This window comes from Mustela nigripes, chromosome 1 (genome assembly GCF_022355385.1).
Source record: "Mustela nigripes isolate SB6536 chromosome 1, MUSNIG.SB6536, whole genome shotgun sequence".
NCBI lineage: Eukaryota > Metazoa > Chordata > Mammalia > Carnivora > Mustelidae > Mustela > Mustela nigripes.
The window spans coordinates 203,234,748-203,252,414 of NC_081557.1; the positions used below are offsets into that span (position 1 = coordinate 203,234,748).

At 52.3% G+C, this 17,667-nt stretch overlaps 1 protein-coding gene and 1 non-coding gene across 4 annotated transcripts in view; both read left to right on the plus strand.

Moving 5' to 3' along the window:
- Positions 1-17,667, plus strand: part of NSD2 (nuclear receptor binding SET domain protein 2) — a 94,588-nt gene that overhangs the window by 72,078 nt on the left and 4,843 nt on the right. For all 3 annotated transcript variants that reach the window (XM_059379459.1, XM_059379451.1, XM_059379465.1), the window contains 11 exons: positions 625-756; positions 1,258-1,381; positions 2,342-2,542; positions 3,666-3,845; positions 4,627-4,783; positions 4,920-5,125; positions 6,432-6,535; positions 7,977-8,246; positions 9,201-9,317; positions 16,484-16,625; positions 16,833-16,939. In XM_059379459.1, the coding sequence (XP_059235442.1) occupies positions 625-756; positions 1,258-1,381; positions 2,342-2,542; positions 3,666-3,845; positions 4,627-4,783; positions 4,920-5,125; positions 6,432-6,535; positions 7,977-8,246; positions 9,201-9,317; positions 16,484-16,625; positions 16,833-16,939 (1,740 nt within the window). The remainder of the gene's footprint in view (positions 1-624; positions 757-1,257; positions 1,382-2,341; positions 2,543-3,665; positions 3,846-4,626; positions 4,784-4,919; positions 5,126-6,431; positions 6,536-7,976; positions 8,247-9,200; positions 9,318-16,483; positions 16,626-16,832; positions 16,940-17,667) is intronic.
- LOC132009542 (small Cajal body-specific RNA 23) lies at positions 16,216-16,340 on the plus strand. The gene has a single exon (XR_009402006.1). It is a non-coding gene; the product is annotated as a small Cajal body-specific RNA 23 (non-coding RNA).

Genomic DNA, 17,667 nt, shown 5'->3' on the forward strand with positions numbered 1-17,667 from the left:
CTCTGGGGAGAATAGGCAATGGGGGGGCGGGTGCGAGAGCAGGACAGTTGGTTGTTAGTTACACGTGTTCTGGAGCGCTGACCTTGGGTCAGCACTCTGGTGCCCTGATACGCTTCCAGAATGGCCTCCACCACAGTGGCAGTGAGACCACAAGATGATAGCACAAAGGCTTACACTTTGATGCTGCACTTTGGTCCTTTAAAACACTCATTAGATCATAATCTGTTTCTCTTATTTCCAACTGGTTGGAACTTGAGAGGTTGGGTAAGAAAGGTCAAGATTCTCAGTTCCATAGCCCACCTTAGGTCACCCACTGGAGCACATTGGGTTTTCATCAGAGTTCCTTCCTGTGGATCGCAGAGACAAGTGAAATTTTGTGCCTCTTCTACAGAAATTTAACTAAGTGTCGAGGAGGGTAAAGTCCATTTCTGAATTTCTATACAGTTCAGTGGCCAGGTTTTGCCATCACAAGCAACAGCTGACACTACATTTGCAACAAGTACCTGGCAATTGGGGACGGGTGCCAAGAAGGCCCGTGTGTGAGGTGATGTGGGCGGGCCGTGTGCTGCCACCCCCGCCGCTCTCCGTGACTAGTGAACTCTCGTCCACCTCCTTCATCTCCAGGTCTCCGACGGCCCAGGAGACGAGCCCTTGGAGTCCCCGTACGAGAGCGCAGACGAAACTCAGACCGAAGTGTCCGTCTCATCCAAGAAGTCTGAGCGAGGAGTAACCGCCAAAAAGGAGTATGTGTGTCAGGTGAGGGGAAGGTGGTCTTTTGATTTGTCCCTTGACTTGGTCCCAGGCCACACCTTCACTCTTCCTCGAGCCCCACCCAGCATGACACTGACTTTGGTTTTGAAGGCATGCGGTTGCCAGCAGAGTCCCAGATTAAGTGCCCCTGGGAGTGTCCTGCATCTACACACAGGCTCTGTGCTTCTGTCACTGAGTTAACAGCCAACCTGTGTAACAGACACACATTTGTACATGGATGCTTTTTTGAAATGTGTGAAGTTGGAGGTGTCACTGCTAGCACCTTGGCCAGGGCCTGGTCCGTGTCCTGTGGTGACATGGGCCAGGTCACTTACTGCTCTGTGAGATGGAGGCTGTGGGGAAGCCCTTGGAGGAGTTTGGTTTATGGTGATGGAAATGTGTGGGAGTTTTCTTGATTCTCACGTCTGATTCTAAACCTCTCGAGTGTATCCTGCAGGGTCTGGGTGCCGGGCATGGCCTTATTGCTGTCCCCTTTCTGCCCCACAGCTGTGTGAGAAGACGGGCAGCCTGGTGCTCTGTGAAGGGCCCTGCTGTGGAGCCTTCCACCTCGCCTGCCTTGGACTCTCCCGGAGGCCAGAAGGGAGGTTCACTTGCAGTGAATGTGCTTCAGGCAAGTTCTGTTGTAGCCTTTAAATAGTACTTCCCATGGCAGGCAGTTCTGGGAGCATCCCCTCCCAGCCATGGAGTCTTCCTCCGAGGCTCTTAGGCACAGTGCATTGGGCCACCCCCCCAGGTGCGTCCTGATGTGAGCCTGAGAGCCTGGTGGGGGACACCTGCCTCCCTGCTGGTCTCTGTGCTGTCCCTGTCCTTCCCATGGGCTGGCCTGAGCCTGCTAGTCTGTGAAGTGGCTGGCTTGGGATGCCATGGTACCAGAGGTCCTGCGTTCCTCGTACAGGTAACCTGGTCAGTCACAGAACACGGGCTGCTTTAGAGACACAGCATGAACCTGAGCTTCAGTTTCAACAGAAAGAATAGCTCCAGGCTCTTGCCTGAGCGGCCATCAGGCCTCAGCAGCACGGTCTGGGGGCTGCTGGGAAAACGGGCCACTCTGATGTAGCCCCCTCTGTCTGTGGCCAGAGGGTTTCCCGGCTCTTGTGGGAGCATGTCCCTGGTTAGGAAGACACCTAGACTCTCCCAGAGAGTTCCTCCAAGGCCATCAGATACAATAGTACACTGCTTCTGGAGGCTTCTGCCAGCCTGTGAGTCTAAGTGATTTTTCACTATACGTGGTGAGCTGCTCTCAGAAAGAAGAGTAATCTATCTTCAGAGGAGTGCCTCCTTTCAAGCTTCTGGCTAATTCAAGTGGGAGTCCCTACCTAGGCTGCCTCTTCCTCACACTTTCTTGTCCTCCAGGGGAAGCTGGAGCCCAGTTCACAGCAAGGTAACCCTTGATGGCTGGACTTTTTTGAAGCATGCTTGGACTAGTCAGCAAGGTCAGAAAGAGAGCCAGAGGCCTTGGCAGCCTGGGCTGCCTCTGACAGAGCTGCTGGAGTTGAGTGGCTTAGGAACGACTATTTAATTCTTGTTCTTTGCATCTCTTTCTCTGCCCCTTTCTTTAACCATTTGTTAGGGATTCACTCGTGTTTTGTGTGTAAGGAGAGCAAGACAGATGTGAAGCGCTGTGTCGTATCGCAGTGTGGGAAGTTTTACCATGAAGCTTGTGTGAGGAAGTACCCTTTAACCGTGTTTGAGAGCCGAGGCTTCCGCTGCCCCCTGCACAGCTGTGTGAGCTGTCACGCTTCTAACCCTTCCAACCCGAGACCATCAAAAGGTACAGGTGCACCCTACAGCGTGGGGGTGGGCTCAGGGTGCTCACGGGGGCCAGGGGTAGGCCTGGTGGCTGGTGCAGTTGTCTTGCTGTCTCTGCCTTGCCCTGCATTTTCCCTTCTTCTTGCCCTAAATGTTATCTTAAAGATTCTTAATTTTAGGAGGGAGAGACCTTTTTCAACCATTTTGATAGACTGTATTTGTTCTGGTTTTAGTGCTCTTTAATATGTAAGAAAATTATTCAATTTTTTTAAAGATTGTATTTACTTATGTGAGAGAGAGCACAAACGGGGGAGGGGCAGAGGGAGAAACAGACACCCCCAGCTGAGCTGGGAGCCTGATGCGAGACTCCATCCCAGAACCCTGGGATCATGACCTGAGCCAAAGGCAGATTCTTCACCGACTGAGCCCCCCAGGCATCCCTAAGAAAAAATTTTAAAATCAAGTTGTATCTACTGCCTCATTTCATGTTAGCATGTAGGTTTGAGGGTGGCAGCTTACCTATACTTCCTGACCCCCTGGGTCTTGGGCAAGGCTGACTTGGCCCTTGAGGGAGGTTTGGGGGCGTCTGGGGCATCTGGTGGGTGGAAGCCAGATGCTGCTGTACTTGCCACAGCGCACGGGGTAGCTGCCTGTGGACCCATATGCCAGCAGCGCCCAGCTTCATGAATCCTTAGTTAAGACCTGATTTCAGAATATGGCCTTTTAAGTGCTTGGCTGTTTCCTTAAACATCATTTCGATGCATCTTTGCCTTAAAGAAATTTGTTTTCATGACACGTATTAGATATTCTTCTCATCCTGGTTATTTTATTTTTTTAATTATCTTTTTTGAGAGAGAGCACGTATGAGCACACGAACAGGGAGAGTGGCAGAGGCAGAGGGAGAAGCAGGCTCCCCACTGAGCAGGGAGCCCAATGCAGGGCTCGATCCCAGGACCCCAGGATCATGACCTAAGCCCAAGGCAGATGCTTCACTGACTGAGCCCCCCAGGCACCCCATCTGAGTTATTTTTTTCATTAAATATTTCAAGTTTATTTCAGCATTAATTTTGTTAACCTGTCGGGGCGTGGTCATTTCGAGGGGCCCTGTTCACAGCTACGTCTTCAGTGCGTGTGTCTGCCTTCAGGGAAAATGATGCGGTGTGTGCGCTGCCCAGTCGCCTATCACGGAGGGGACGCTTGCCTGGCAGCTGGCTGCTCGGTGATCGCTTCCAACAGCATCATCTGCACGGGCCACTTCACGGCTCGCAAGGGGAAGAGGCATCACGCTCATGTCAACGTGAGCTGGTGTTTTGTGTGCTCCAAAGGTGAGAGCTATGCTGCCGGCAGCTGGCAGCCTTGCTCTGTGGGCTCAGCGTGGATGCCAAGGGCGCTTTTCCTGGCTGGCTGCTCAGCACACGGCTCTTGCAGCCAATCCCGGGGGACTGCGTGTGGAGGGGGGCTTCAGCGCTCCTCCACCTCTGGGGGTTACCGTTTGTGACGTCTCTGTCATGTGCACTCATACACTGTGATGTTTCTGAATTAACTGTGACCAGTGCACAGACTGAGGGGACATTATTCGTGGTGGTAATAAAACGGGCTTTATTTTTTTTTTTTTAAGATTTTATTTATTTATTTGACAGAGAGAGATCACAGCAGGCAGAGAGGCAGGCAGAGAGAGGGGAAGGGAAGGAAGCAGGCCCCTGCTGAGCAGAGAGCCCGATGCGGGACTCGATCCCAGGACCCTGAGATCATGACCTGAGCCGAAGGCAGTGGCTTGACCCACTGAGCCACCCAGGCACCCCTAAAACGGGCTTTAAAAAAAAAGATTTACTAGAAAGAGAGTGCATGCATGTATGAGTGGGGGAAGGGGCGGGCGGAGGGGGAATCTCAAGCAGACCCCCTTCCAACCCGAGCAGGGAGCCTGACCTGGGGCTTGATCCGGAGCTGAGCCGAAATCCAGAGTCAGAGACTTAACCAGCCAGGCGCCCCTCAAATGTGATTTTGAGTTTGTAGCCAGCCAGCTGCCATGACGCTGCTCTTAGCATGAGGCATGGAGCTGCCGTGGATGGGTGGGGGCGGTCTGAGCCAGCTCTCCCTGCCTTACAGGGGGAAGCCTCCTGTGTTGCGAGTCCTGCCCGGCTGCCTTCCACCCCGACTGCCTGAACATCGACATGCCTGATGGCAGCTGGTTCTGCAATGACTGCCGGGCCGGGAAGAAGCTGCATTTCCAGGACATCATCTGGGTGAAGCTCGGCAACTACAGGTGCGAGAAGTAGAGCCCCGTGCTTGCCCGCCTCCTCGTTCACCTGTGTTCTTTTCACTTTGCAGGACTGAAAGCACTGAATGATTGTCACTCTGTCTGAAGAGTCTGTGAATCCTCTTTTTAATATTTATAATAGATGGTGGCCGGCAGAAGTTTGCCATCCCAAAAATGTCCCCCCAAATATTCAGAAACTGAAGCACGAGATTGGAGAATTCCCTGTGTTTTTCTTTGGGTCTAAAGATTATTACTGGACGCATCAGGCGCGAGTGTTCCCGTACATGGAGGGGGACCGGGGCAGCCGCTACCAGGGGGTCAGAGGGATCGGAAGAGTCTTCAAAAACGGTACGGACATTTCCAGATGCAGTGAAACCACACTCTGGGGTACCTTTTGCTAATCCTGATTTCTGCTCTTGGAAAGTTCGGTTTCTATACACTGGGCTAAGCATTCTAGCTGTACTTTAAGTTAGAAAAGAGTAGGTTTGCAGACTGATTTGTCAAGGCAAAGGTAAAATATGCTGCTCAGTAGCTTTTATTATGACATTGCTTAGTGATTAATTTTACTAAAATACATTGGAGCTACTATTAAGAAGTTAGTTTTAGTAATGATTTACAGAGATTTCTTATAGCTTGCCTTTGCATAAGATGGAGATGTGGAGGACACTTGGCTGCCATCTAGACCAGGTGCCCCCGAAGGGCCAGATGTGGGCAGGTGGACAGGTGCCCGCCCTCTGATTCCATAGCCAAAGTGGGGGACAGGGACAAGAGCAGAGTATCATTCAAGTGACAGGATGGGAATGAGACCACTTGACTGGAGCGAGTGAGACAGAAGACAGACTCAGCTTGCACACATGGCTGGTCTAGGGAAAGCAGGCCTGTCCCGGCCGATCACACATGGGAGGCTCAGTGGGCTGCCCTGGCAATGGGGGCCATCTCCTCGTCTGCAGATTCTCACACACCATGGGCACATAGAGGTCTGCTGACAAACGGGCATGGGGAGGCATGGCAAGTATATCCATAGTCACCATGAAATGAGAGATGTTGAAATTAAGAAGCAGCTCAGTGTGGCCAGTGTTAGAGGCAGCTGGCGAGTGGTGAATTCAGGGTCTCACCATCTCCTGACTTGATGCTGGGGTCCTGCAGGTTGGGGTGGCCGCAGCACATATGGCGATCTCCAGGCAAACCTCAGTGGTTCGTTTCCTCTGTGCTCCCTGAGCCTGGCGCTCACTCCTCTGAGCATGTGTGCTCCTTGAGAGGAGCAACATTCCGTTTTCATTTTCTGTCTTCGGACAGTGAGCTCCCAGGATTGATGTCTTGGTGCATCAGATCCCAGTGGAGGATGGGAAACTGGAGCAGCCCGGAGAAGCCTGCCCTAGAGCCTGCCTTGTGGCCAGGTGGCACAAAATAGTACCGCCCAGGGCTCTTGGGCCAGATGTGCTCTGAACGCCCTTTACCTGACAGCATCTGCAACTTTGGCAGTGCCAGCCCCGAGCAGTCTGCCATAGCCCACAGTCCCATGCATGCTGGACACTGCGCCTAGCAGGGTGGAGGGGGCCCACAGTCAGCCGTTGGGATGCAGAGCTGGAAGGGTAAAGGGATGAACTGACTCATGAAATCTCTCACTCATACTCGCGTCTCATTGGCTCTTCAGCACTGCAGGAAGCTGAAGCTCGTTTTCGTGAAATCAAACTTCAAAGGGAAGCCAGAGAGACGCAGGAGAATGAGCGCAAGCCCCCGCCGTACAAGCACATCAAGGTAACATGCAGATGGCTCAGGTGTCACTAAGGGGCCTTCGGGTGCCAGTCAGGCGTCAGTCTCGGTCCTCTGGCTGTGGTGGCTAAGGGGGTCCCCTCGAGCAGGCATCTGTGGCCCTGGCCTGGACGGCTGCCAGAGTCGTCACAGGCAGAAGCAGATGCTGTCATTGCTGAGTATGTGTCCTTTCTTGGGAGGGTGACTGGGTGTAGGGCTGGGGTGACTGGGGTCTCTGCGTGGGAAGTTTCACTTTTGCCTTTGTATGAGTCTCAGTCTGATGCCAGCAAGGGCCGGTCCTGGCCAGGCTGCCTGGAGCAGGAGGGGCTGAGGGCAGGTCAACCTCTGGGAGCATGCCATCACCAGGTGTTGGGGACAAGCTCAGATGAGAGATGGTCAGCCAGGGCCAGTGCTCAGCTGAGATGGGGCTCAGTCACCTGGAGCCCTGGAGACAACATGACCTTCTGATCTCGGAGGGTATGGACGTCAAGGAAGGATGATGGGGGTGCTCCTGAAGGTGGCCCCTGTGTTGAGTGCAGGGAGCCTGGGCTCGTGCTGGCTGCCTGCTGACTGCCCAGGGCCCACAGTCCCTGTGTGTGGAAAGGAAGCGTTCTCTGTAGTGATCTGTGCTTAGTATTTTCTCTGGTGAATTCGCAGAAACAGAGCTACTGGGTCAGAGAGCTTGGGACTTTTAGATACTGTTTTTAAATTTAAGATTTATTTATTTATTTGAGAGAGGGCAAGACAGAGTGTGCTTACATTGTAAGCAGGGGATTGGAGAGAGGGAGAAGGATACTCTTGCACAGAGCCCAGTGTGGGGCTTGGTCCCACAGTCCCCAAGACTGTGTCCTGAGCCATTATCCAGATTCAGAGGCTCGAGCTCCAAAGCTGCCCAGGCACCCTGCGGGACTTTTAGGTTCTGAGGTATATTTCCAGCTTGCTCCTTGGTGTTGTGCCATTGTCACGTTTCCCCTGGAACTGTTAGCTTCTGCTTTAGATTCTCTTCATTTCTCTCTGTGGTTTTTGTTGGGTTGTTCTTGTCCCATCACGACAAGCTGCGAGTTCACGAAGCCAGAGACGGTGTCCTTGTGCTCAGTCCCCAGCCTGCAGGTCCTCGGGTTCAGGTTGCTGGAAGGCCAGGTGCCCTGCTTGTCCTTCCTCATGGCAGCCTGGCTACAGAAGTGTCTGCTCTCTCTGGCAGAGGAGGAATGTGGAATTGTGGGGGTGGGAGGAGGGCTGTATCCAGCCCACCTCCTAGAGGTCCCACGTCAGAGGTTGGCCTATGCTGCGAGCTGCACCTGTGGGAGATGGGATGTGACCTCTGCCATCCCTGCTGGGCCTTGGAAGCTCCGACCTTTGGGAGGCTGGGCAGGTGGGGGCAGGTGGCGTCAGATGCTTGTTCTCTTTCACATATCGGCTCATAAGATGCCAATTTTCTCCCCTGCAGGTGAATAAGCCTTATGGGAAAGTCCAGATCTATACAGCTGATATTTCTGAAATTCCGAAGTGCAACTGTAAGCCCACAGATGAGAATCCCTGTGGCTTTGACTCCGAGTGTTTGAACAGGATGCTGATGTTCGAGTGCCACCCGCAGGTGTGTCCTGCGGGCGAGTACTGCCAGAACCAGTGTTTCACCAAGCGCCAGTATCCCGAGACCAAGATCATCAAAACAGACGGCAAAGGGTGGGGCCTGGTTGCCAAGCGGGACATTAGAAAGGTGAGTGTCATGTCCCTTTCCCTTGCCTTGAAGAAATTCGGATTCATTTGGTGGCTTAAACTTGGATTTGCTTATTGTGCTTTTGTACTCATGAAGGAATGTGATTTTTAAAAAGGTTTTGAGTTACTATAATTCAATATTGTAAAATGTTACATGAAAGCTGCCTATCCAAGTAAAAGTCATAAATCCCCTTACAGCATCTCCTGTTGGCATTTTGGTGGGTGCTTAGGATATGAAATATTGGGAAGGAGCCCTTCTCTGGATAAGCGGACAGGACACTCAGGGTCACTGAGTGAATGGGTGGGAGGAGGCTGTGCTGTCTGGGGCAGTGCGGGGCCAGGCTGTCAGTGCCAGAGGCCACGTACAGTCCGCCTGCCTCTGTCCTCAGACTGCGTGACCAGGTGCGTGCATTAGGTAGGGGACAACTGAAGTTGCTTGTTGTGCTTCTGTCTAGATGAGCTAGGCTGTGGCCTGGGGGTAGGAGCCTCAGGCCTGAGGTCTGGTCTCAGCCTGATCCTGCGCAAAAAAGCCTGCTTTGAAACATACAGAATTCCTGCGGTCTTGTTCTCCTGCCTGCCTTAGTAGCCAGTTCCTCAACTCCCGTCATGTGGATTCTGCCGGGGAAGAGGAGGAACTGCAGCTCGAAGTTCTGTGGAAGCTCCGGGTCCCACTCTAGTGTCCCCAGAGGCAGGTCACTGCAAGAAGCAAGAGTTAGGGTGTTGCTGATTTGGGAGGGGTGCTTGGATGAATTCTTTTTTGACTGCCTGTATACAACATGTATGAAGTCACTTGCATTGGCTCAGGTTACCTGGGACTTTGAGAGGGCCTGCCCCTGATGGAGCAAGGAAGCCTATGGCGCCCTGCTCTGGTTGCTTCGGCAGTGGGCTCCTGCTCTCTGGAACTGAGATCTGGCTCATCTGTTCTTCATCATCATCACGCTCTTTTGGTTTTCAGGGAGAATTTGTGAACGAGTATGTTGGCGAGCTGATTGACGAGGAGGAATGCATGGCAAGAATTAAATACGCACACGAGAACGACATCACCCACTTCTACATGCTCACCATAGACAAGGTAGTGCTGCCCGGACCTTCACAGCTTGCGTTGAAGTGTGCTGAACACGGTTCCTGGCGCTGGAGCCTCTCATGGCCAACCTTGTCTTGTGGTGACAATATCATTTTGTCCGTGTGTTGCTTTTGTCCAGTGTGTGCACATTTTCTCCTGAAGCAAACAGTGTCTTCTGGCAGCCTGAAGGCCGGAGCTGGCTGTCTGCGTGAGTGCGCCCTGGGAGCCTCATGTGCCCCACGGGTACGTGAAGAGTGCTGAACAGTCGGCGGAGTGTCAGTGGACAGAGGAGAAAAGCCCAGATTAGGAGAGTTACATATGTTCTCAGTTGCATGGTGGGGTTTCCTGGTTGTTGGTTGCTTGTCTAAAACCCAGATGTGTAAAAACAGTCTGGAACACACGTGTGCTAGAGGGAGGATGGATGAGATGGCTTTTTCCTGAGTGGGGGTGAGTGAGACAAAGTGCAGTTTGGCAGCTGGCACCCGATGGGGACAGGCCCTTTCCAGGGTAGTGACTCAGCAGGCTGGTCTGACCCCGGGGCATTCTGCTTGGTGCCTGAATGTTGGTTGAGGGGAAGGCAGACACAATGCATTTTTATGCTGCTGCTTGTCCTTAATCTCATAATCTAGCAGGAAGTCATGGCTATTTTTAAAGAATACTTGAAAACAAGGTAGAAAATGATCACACACCAAATGGCTTGAATAACTCATGGAGGAAAAAAAGACAATATGATGAGGTCTGGAGAGCAGCCTGTTGTAATTTGGGTGGCCCCAGAGACCTCACAGGGTTGTCCCCAGGGAGGCTGTGGCCCCAGGAGCACTGTGTTCTAGTTATTCGCTGCAATTTGACCAGTCATGGGGCCAAGACCCTGCAATAAGGAATGTACTTGCTGCCAAGACCCTAAATATTGGGGCTGGGGCACCGGACAGGCTGTTGTGGAGATGGGGAAACCCTGCTGTGGACACGCTGTTGCTTCTGATGTCACGTTTCTCGGGTTGGTGGTGAGGCCTGGACAGACTCCTTGTGAGAAAATTGTGCTGATGTGTTTCAGTTTCAAGGTTGATAACTTACAGAGGGAAGGAGTGTGAGTGCACATGTACATCAGTGTAAGCACACACAAATCTGTGTAACAAATGACAGAGCAAGCATGGAAAGATCTGTAGTTGATGTGTCTAAGTGAAGGGTATCCTCGTGGTCACTGTGGTTGTATTCCATTTTTTTTCCTGTAGGTTTGAAATTTCTTAAAAGAATGGTTAGAAAGATGAGGGCCCTGGACTAGAGGGGAGGCTGCTTTTCCTCTCTTGGGCCTTTCAGGAGCCCAGCATTTCTATCCACGAGGCTTCTCTAGGAGGCAGGTCTACAGACCCCAGAGCCTAGCAAACAGGAGTTCAGTAGATGAACAGAAAACCAAGAATAACCAGCCGTTGATGAAGGCTGATCATCTATCCAGCCCCCTTGATGCTCTCCCACTTGTGCAGGACGGCAGGTCAGGGGCAGAGTTTGGCCCTGCCAGAGCCAGATCCGTGGAGGCAAGGGTCCACAGACACAGCATCCTGGGGAACACGAGACATGGAACAGGCAGTGGCTTGAATTTGAACCCTTGTGTGGAGACCACCGCCAGAGCCTGCAGCTGGGGCCAGGGTGCCTGTGTGGACCTCGCAGAGGGCCATAGTCCCAGGGGAGGGAGGCCCACAGTTGCTTCTCCCTGCTGTCCCCTGCCCTTTGGGAGTGGCTAGGGAGGTCATTTTATTAGAAACTCAGTCCTAGGCCTGTGTCTTATCATGTTTTGGAGTCTAAATTTAAACTACTTGTGTGTTGTAAGAAATGCGAAGTTGACCATGAAGTACACAATTGGTCTCTGAAATGATAATTCACTGAGGGTGCCTGACTGGAGCAAAGGTAAAACTTGTGACACACAAGAAACACTTAAACCATTCATACCTCGTGTCCTTGCGATAAAAACAACACAGACAAGCCATACCTAAGTGTTTGCAGAGCACAGTGGAGTAAGGGCTCCCTAAGCAGACCTTTAGAAAGTCTTAGCTTTGAGTGAGAACTGAAAGGAGTAGGATTTCCATCTGAAAGAAAATACAAAGGAAGTGTTAGGAGTGTTGGAAGCCACTGAAGGAGGTGTGGGCATCATGAGAGAACAGCAGGACGCAGACATGAACATGGACACACAGCCGTGGAAATGAGCCCAGGAGGTGGCTGGAGTGGAAGCCGGCACCAGAGAGGCTGTGGACCCCAGTGCAGGAGGATGAAAGGTGAAAGCTTTGTCAGAGTGGCCAGGAAATGTGGAAAATAGCAGTGTTCAGTGGATGTTCCAGAAGCAGAGACGGGAGTGGGGGGAAGGTCACACAAGAAAAGGATTTTCTGGAAGCTGATGGAACTGACCAAATTTCGAATAGAATGAATAAAAATAAATCTATGCTTAGTTAAAAAAAAAACCAAAAACCCAAACCTGTAGGGTAGCAACGATGGTAAAGATAGAAAGCCCCAGAGGGAAGGAGAACACCTTCCACGGGGCAGCCATCCCAGTGGTGCCTCGGGGGCTCATCACTTGAGCGTCTGACTCTGGATTTTGACCCAGGTCATGATCTCAGGGTCAGGGTCATGAGCCTGGTGTTGGGTTCCACGCTGGGCATGGAGCCTGCTTAAGAGTCTCTTCCTCTCCCTCCACCCTTCCCTCTGCTCCCACATGCACCTGCTTGCTCTCTTTAAAAAAAAAAAAAAAAAAAAGATGGAGTCGTCCCAAATGCAATAGCAGCCAGAAGACATTTCATAGTATCAGGAGCAGTAACCCTTGATCCTCAGTTGGCCCCACTGGCAAAGCTGGGAGCAGTCAGCTTGCCAACAGCCATACTTCAGAAAGAAGAAAACTGAACTTCATAACCTTGTACTTTGGTGAGTAAGTGTACATGTTAAAAGCACACAGGAAGTTACTAAATGAATACAAACAGAAAGTGTGACTTCCATGTCATTGATGAGTAGAAAAGTAGGTGGAGGGAAGGGGAAAAAGAGGAAAGAGAGTAATTAGCACAGATAAGACAAAAATACATGTATGGCGGTGATAGTAATAAATGTAAATGGCCTAATTTATAAGAGTAAGATTTAAATTGCTAAAATACAGGAGTCAATTTGAAGCTCTGTGACTTGTATAATAAAATGAACCAGGGGCACCTGGGTGGCTCCGTGGGTTAAGCCTTTGCCTTCAGCCCAGGTCATGATCTCAGGGTCCTGGGATCGAGCCCCGCATTGGGCTCTCTGCTCAGCGGGGAGCCTGCTTCCCCCTCCTCTCTCTGCCTGCTGCTCTGCCTACTTGTGATCTCTCTCTCTCTGTCAAATAAATAAATAAAATCTTAAAAAAAAAAAAAAGAACAAGAAAGGCGCCTTGCTGGCTCAATTGGAAGAACATGAGGCTCTTAATCTCTGGGTTGTGAGTTCAAGCCCCATGTTGGGGGGTAGAGATTACTTAAAGTATTTATTTTAAAAGGGGCACCTGGGTGGCTCAGTCGGTTGAGTGTTCAGCTCTTGGTTTTGGCTCAGGTCGTGACTTCACAGTCATGAGATAGAGCCCTGTGTCAGGCTTCGTGCTCAATTGGGAGTCTGCTGGAGCTTCCCTCTCTTCCTCTGCCCCTCCCATTTGTGTACTCGCTCTCTCTAAAATAAGTAAAAATGTAAAGTAAAAGAAAAGAAAACCAGAAAAGTCGTAAGAGTACTAGGAAAGAAAAAACTTGGCAGTCGCTAGCCCAGAGAGAGAGAAGGCTGCTCTTGGTACACTTCTGTCAGATAAGGTAGACTCTGGAGAGAGCGTCGTGGATAGAACAGCTGCATGGGCCATGCATGGTGACGAAGGACAGCTCCTTAGGCCTCTCCTGCTGTGGCAGGGGAGGGGGCCTCCTGACTGGGTGGGGTTGTAGGAGGGCCCAGGGAGGTGGCAGTGGGGGCAGGCTTGAAGACTTCATAAAAGCAATTCAATGGAAAAAATATATGAGGGAGAAGGAGATCCACAGTGCAGCAACATGATAAGAATCATAAAAGAGCACAAGTAGGGTTTTGAGAGGACACAGTGCCTGCGCACTCCCAGGGCAACAACAGAAAGTATATGCTGAGAACATCTTGAGCAGAACTGAGGACAGACAGACCCGCCAGCCCAGCAGTGCCTTTGTGAGCAGTGCCTGAGCGGAAGACACCCAGGAACTCGCCTTTAAAAGGACACTGCCGAGGAGGAGCTCCAGGTGGCTTGCCAAGGTGTGGGGAAGCTCTAGTCAAGGAACCGTGTGAGGACAAGGAGCCAAGGATCTCTACAATGTCATTCCTGATGGGAACAAAGACGGGACAAGCAAGGGTGGCCAAGGTCATGAACTCTGATGACCTGGGGTTCGAGCAATGACTCAGGTGATGGCAGTTGAAGCTTATCTAAGAATGAAGGTGGGTGAGTGGTAAGGTGATGGCACTGAAGCTGGAAGAAGAGGGAAGGGACCAGCTCTGTGCCCGCTGGCCATAGTGGTGGCCCCGTGGATGCCATGGGGACAGAGTAGATGAAGGGTGCCACGGATATAAATGCCAGGGTGTTTATAAAGCGTGGCCAGAAAAACAAAGTTCTCAACATAACATGAGAGTTAAAATTAAAACCCCATTACTTTATCGTGAAAGCCTGAAAACCTCTGTAAACAGAGCCTATTGATGGGTTAGAATTGTGCCCGGCGTATCATTCCAAGCAAAGCTAAGCCCTCTGCTTTTCGTAAGGAACGAGGAAACTCCAAAAAGTTGAACATAAAACTGTGGGCAGAGGTACCAGGTGAGGGCACCCTCAGACAAGGGAGGACTCCGGCCTGCCGCATCCTGGGGTTTGGGGGAAGGCCTCTGAGCGCATCTGGGACGCCCAGCCGCAGCTTTCCTGCAGCCACAATGTGCGAGGCTGGCAGAGACCGGGGAAGCTGGCCGGCTGTGTGTCCTTGTCTCCTGGGCTGAGAGAGAGGGCCCTGGACAGATAGATAAGCTCAGCCTCAAAGGAGCAGCACAGCACAGGTAATGAGGGAGAGCAAACAGCAGAGCTCATGAGCACTTTTTACAAACACATGGGTGATGGCCTGTACTTTTCAAAAACCTGCCTCCCACACAAGGCTAGATTCCCCAGCCCAGCAGAGCAGTCCTGCATGGGACCGCACACCAGGTGCGGCGCACCCACCGGGCGCCCAATGGGCCCAGCCCAGGAGTGACGAGAGGAAGACACGCCTCTGGTAAATCACTCAGTGGGTGCCAAGGAACTGAGAAAATGTTGACCACCTCCAGCTCAGGAGACAGACAAGAAGGCCTCTTCCTCTTGCTTGATGAAGACCTGAGCAAGGCTCAGGAGGGAGACCAGATGCTTGCTGCTGCTGCGGTTCCTAGAGGGGATGCTGGGAGGCTATGCACATTGGTGTCTGGTCCCCCCCACCCCACACCCACAAATACTGGGAATGCACATATTCACAGTTTTAAAATCAATGTCAGAAACCCTGAGTGCCTAAAACAAAAGATTAACAAAAGAGCTGTATAAACTGGGGAAGTTCTCAGAGAAGGTTCTATGAAGTTAAAAATCGAGTGTTGTTCTAGGAGAAAGACTATGACATGTGGTTACCAACGGTCTGGTATCCAGGGTACATAGGCACAGAGAACAGAGCGAAGACATGGTGGGCTATCCCCAGGTACCCACACACACCTAGGACGTGCCCTCAGCTGGTGTTGAATTGCCCATGGATCCCCTGGGGCCTGTTGCTCTGGGGAGGACCTTAGGGACAGGGCTGCCCCGCTGCTGGCTGTCATCGCAGACTGTGTTCCGGAAAGGGTTTGGGGGATTGCCAGTACAGGTTGTGAGAGTGTAGTTGCCAGTGTCCTCCTGGGGGGCTGTGGTGGGTAATGGGATGCAGCGGTGAACTAGGGCCCTTATGTGGTGGGAAAGAGCAGGCCGCACAGCAAGCCCACGTGGCATGGGTGTAGCTGAGGCGGGAGGTGTCGGAGCCAGCCTGGCCTGGACAAGGGGGACCCCGTGGGGCAGCGTCACCGGGCAGGGGCACCCAGCACAGGGCTCCTGGGCCTACGGATATGTGTGTGCGTGTACACGTTTGTGTGCCCTGTTCAGACACAACTTTGCACTTTGTATCATGACCGTCGTATTTGATGTGCCTAATTTTTTTTTTTAAAGATTTTATTTATTTATTTGACAGAGAGAGATCACAAGTAGGCAGAGAGGCAGGCAGAGAGAGAGAGAGGAGGAAACAGGCTCCCTGCTGAGCAGAGAGCCCAATCCTGGACTCGATCCCAGGACCCTGAGATCATGACCTGAGCCGAAGGCAGCGGCTTAACCCACTGAGCCACCCAGGCACCCTGATGTGCCTAGTTTTAAGTGCCCTCCTGTCCGGAAGACATTTCTTACCTCAACTGCCCCCTGTGGCCTGGGGACCCCTTGTGCAGCCGGCCGGTGACTGTTAGGCTCCACTCTCCCTGTTGCTAGTGATGAACACATCCTTGTACTCAGGGGCATGGGCACACTGGCGAGTTTGGCACCAGGGCAGGCCCGCAGTGGGCCCCTGTGTCTTCACCCTGTCGGCTTGCTTTCTCCAAACTGTCCCTGTCGGCCTGGAGCTGGGCCCTGTGTCTTGGCCAAGGGTCCTTTCGTGGCTTGAGATCAGGTGGTGCTGGAGTTTGCTCTTCCGTCATCTGCTTAAGGAAGTGGACACCTTTCTAGATTGAGTCTGTCTGGGTTTGATCTTGGGGCGTTGCTTGTTCATATCCTTTGTCCATTTTGGAACTGGGCTCCTCTTTTTCTTGTCAGTGAATGTGAGTTTCCGTTGTCTGTGGATGTTGACCTTCACGTGTCTCCTGGCTCCTCCTCTGTCATGTGATGGGTGGTATTGGGGAGCCAGCACTCACTGGGGCTTGGTCCTCTCCATGTGGTCCTGACCTGCCCCCTGTGAGTGAGAGAAACAGGACTGGTTTGGGGGTGTCCTGTCCGAGTGGACATGGGAGACCACGGTTTCCAGGACAACATTGCTGTCCAGCAGTGAAAGTTGCTTTCGTATGAGGCCACGATGGTTAAAACAGTGAAAGTTGCCTTCATATGAGGCCACGATGGCTGAGCGCCATGTGCCTGCGTGTTCTAGTGCTGTTGACTCTCCGGTCGTACCTTACAGGACCGCATCATTGACGCTGGCCCCAAAGGAAACTATTCCCGGTTTATGAACCACAGCTGCCAGCCCAACTGCGAGACCCTAAAGTGGACAGTGAACGGTGACACTCGTGTGGGCCTGTTCGCGGTGTGTGACATTCCGGCAGGTACGTTGTGGCCAGGGCAAGGCAGTCCTGGAGCAGCCCTGAGGCTCGCCGGGGGTTGGGGTGGTGGAGGCTCTGCAGGTGGCTTTGTTCCCAGCGTCTGTCTCGAGAGCTATGAGGGCACGGGAGTGTGTTCTGTGGACCTGGCAGAGGCTTTCACCTTGACAAAGAGCTCAGTATTTCCAGTGCTGTGTGTCTCTTGCCACCTAGGGACAGAGCTGACCTTCAACTACAACCTGGATTGTTTGGGTAACGAGAAAACAGTCTGTCGGTGTGGAGCCTCCAACTGTAGCGGGTTCCTCGGGGACAGACCAAAGGTAAAGGCATGGCTCCCATCGTCCCCAGCGGACATCAGCATTTCTGACGTCTGAGCATATCCCTCTTAGTGAAAAGTGGCTTCTTCTGAGTTGACTTGTTGCTCTGACAGGTGGGAGGGGGTCCCCACAGGGTATGGGCACAGACGGCCGCGGGCTGCAGGGAGGCCAAGGGCCTACCAGGGGAGTGTGCCAGGGCTGCAAAGTCCCACAGGCTGGGGTGTGAATGGATCTGCTCGTGGCCAGAGACCTAAAACCAGAGTGCGCACTCTCTCTCAGCACTCTCCCAGCTTTTGGTGGTTTCCAGCAGCCCTTGGCATTGCTCACCTTTGCTGTGTTCTTCACGGGGCCTGCTCCCTGTTCTGAGTCTCTTCTGTTTCCTCTTGGTACGCCCTACCCCAGTGTGACCTCACCCTAACTTAGGTACAAGTAAGGTCCCATTCTGAGATTCCAGGAAGGGTCACGATTCCCTACCTCGTCGTGCCACACAGCACCTGGCCCCTAAGGTATTGGTGACCCCAGGCATGGGCGTCTGTGTCCGTGTCTGCTGCTTTAACCGGGGAATGATTCCCTCTTACTCATAATGCAGTTACTACTAGAAAGAGCCAAGGATGCACCCCATCGGGGCAGGAGCAGGTTGGGATGGCTGCTATGAGGTACTGCAGTGGGAGACTTTTGGCAAAGCTGCTTTTACTTTCTGTGCTCAACTGTATTTCTATTTAGCGAAATGG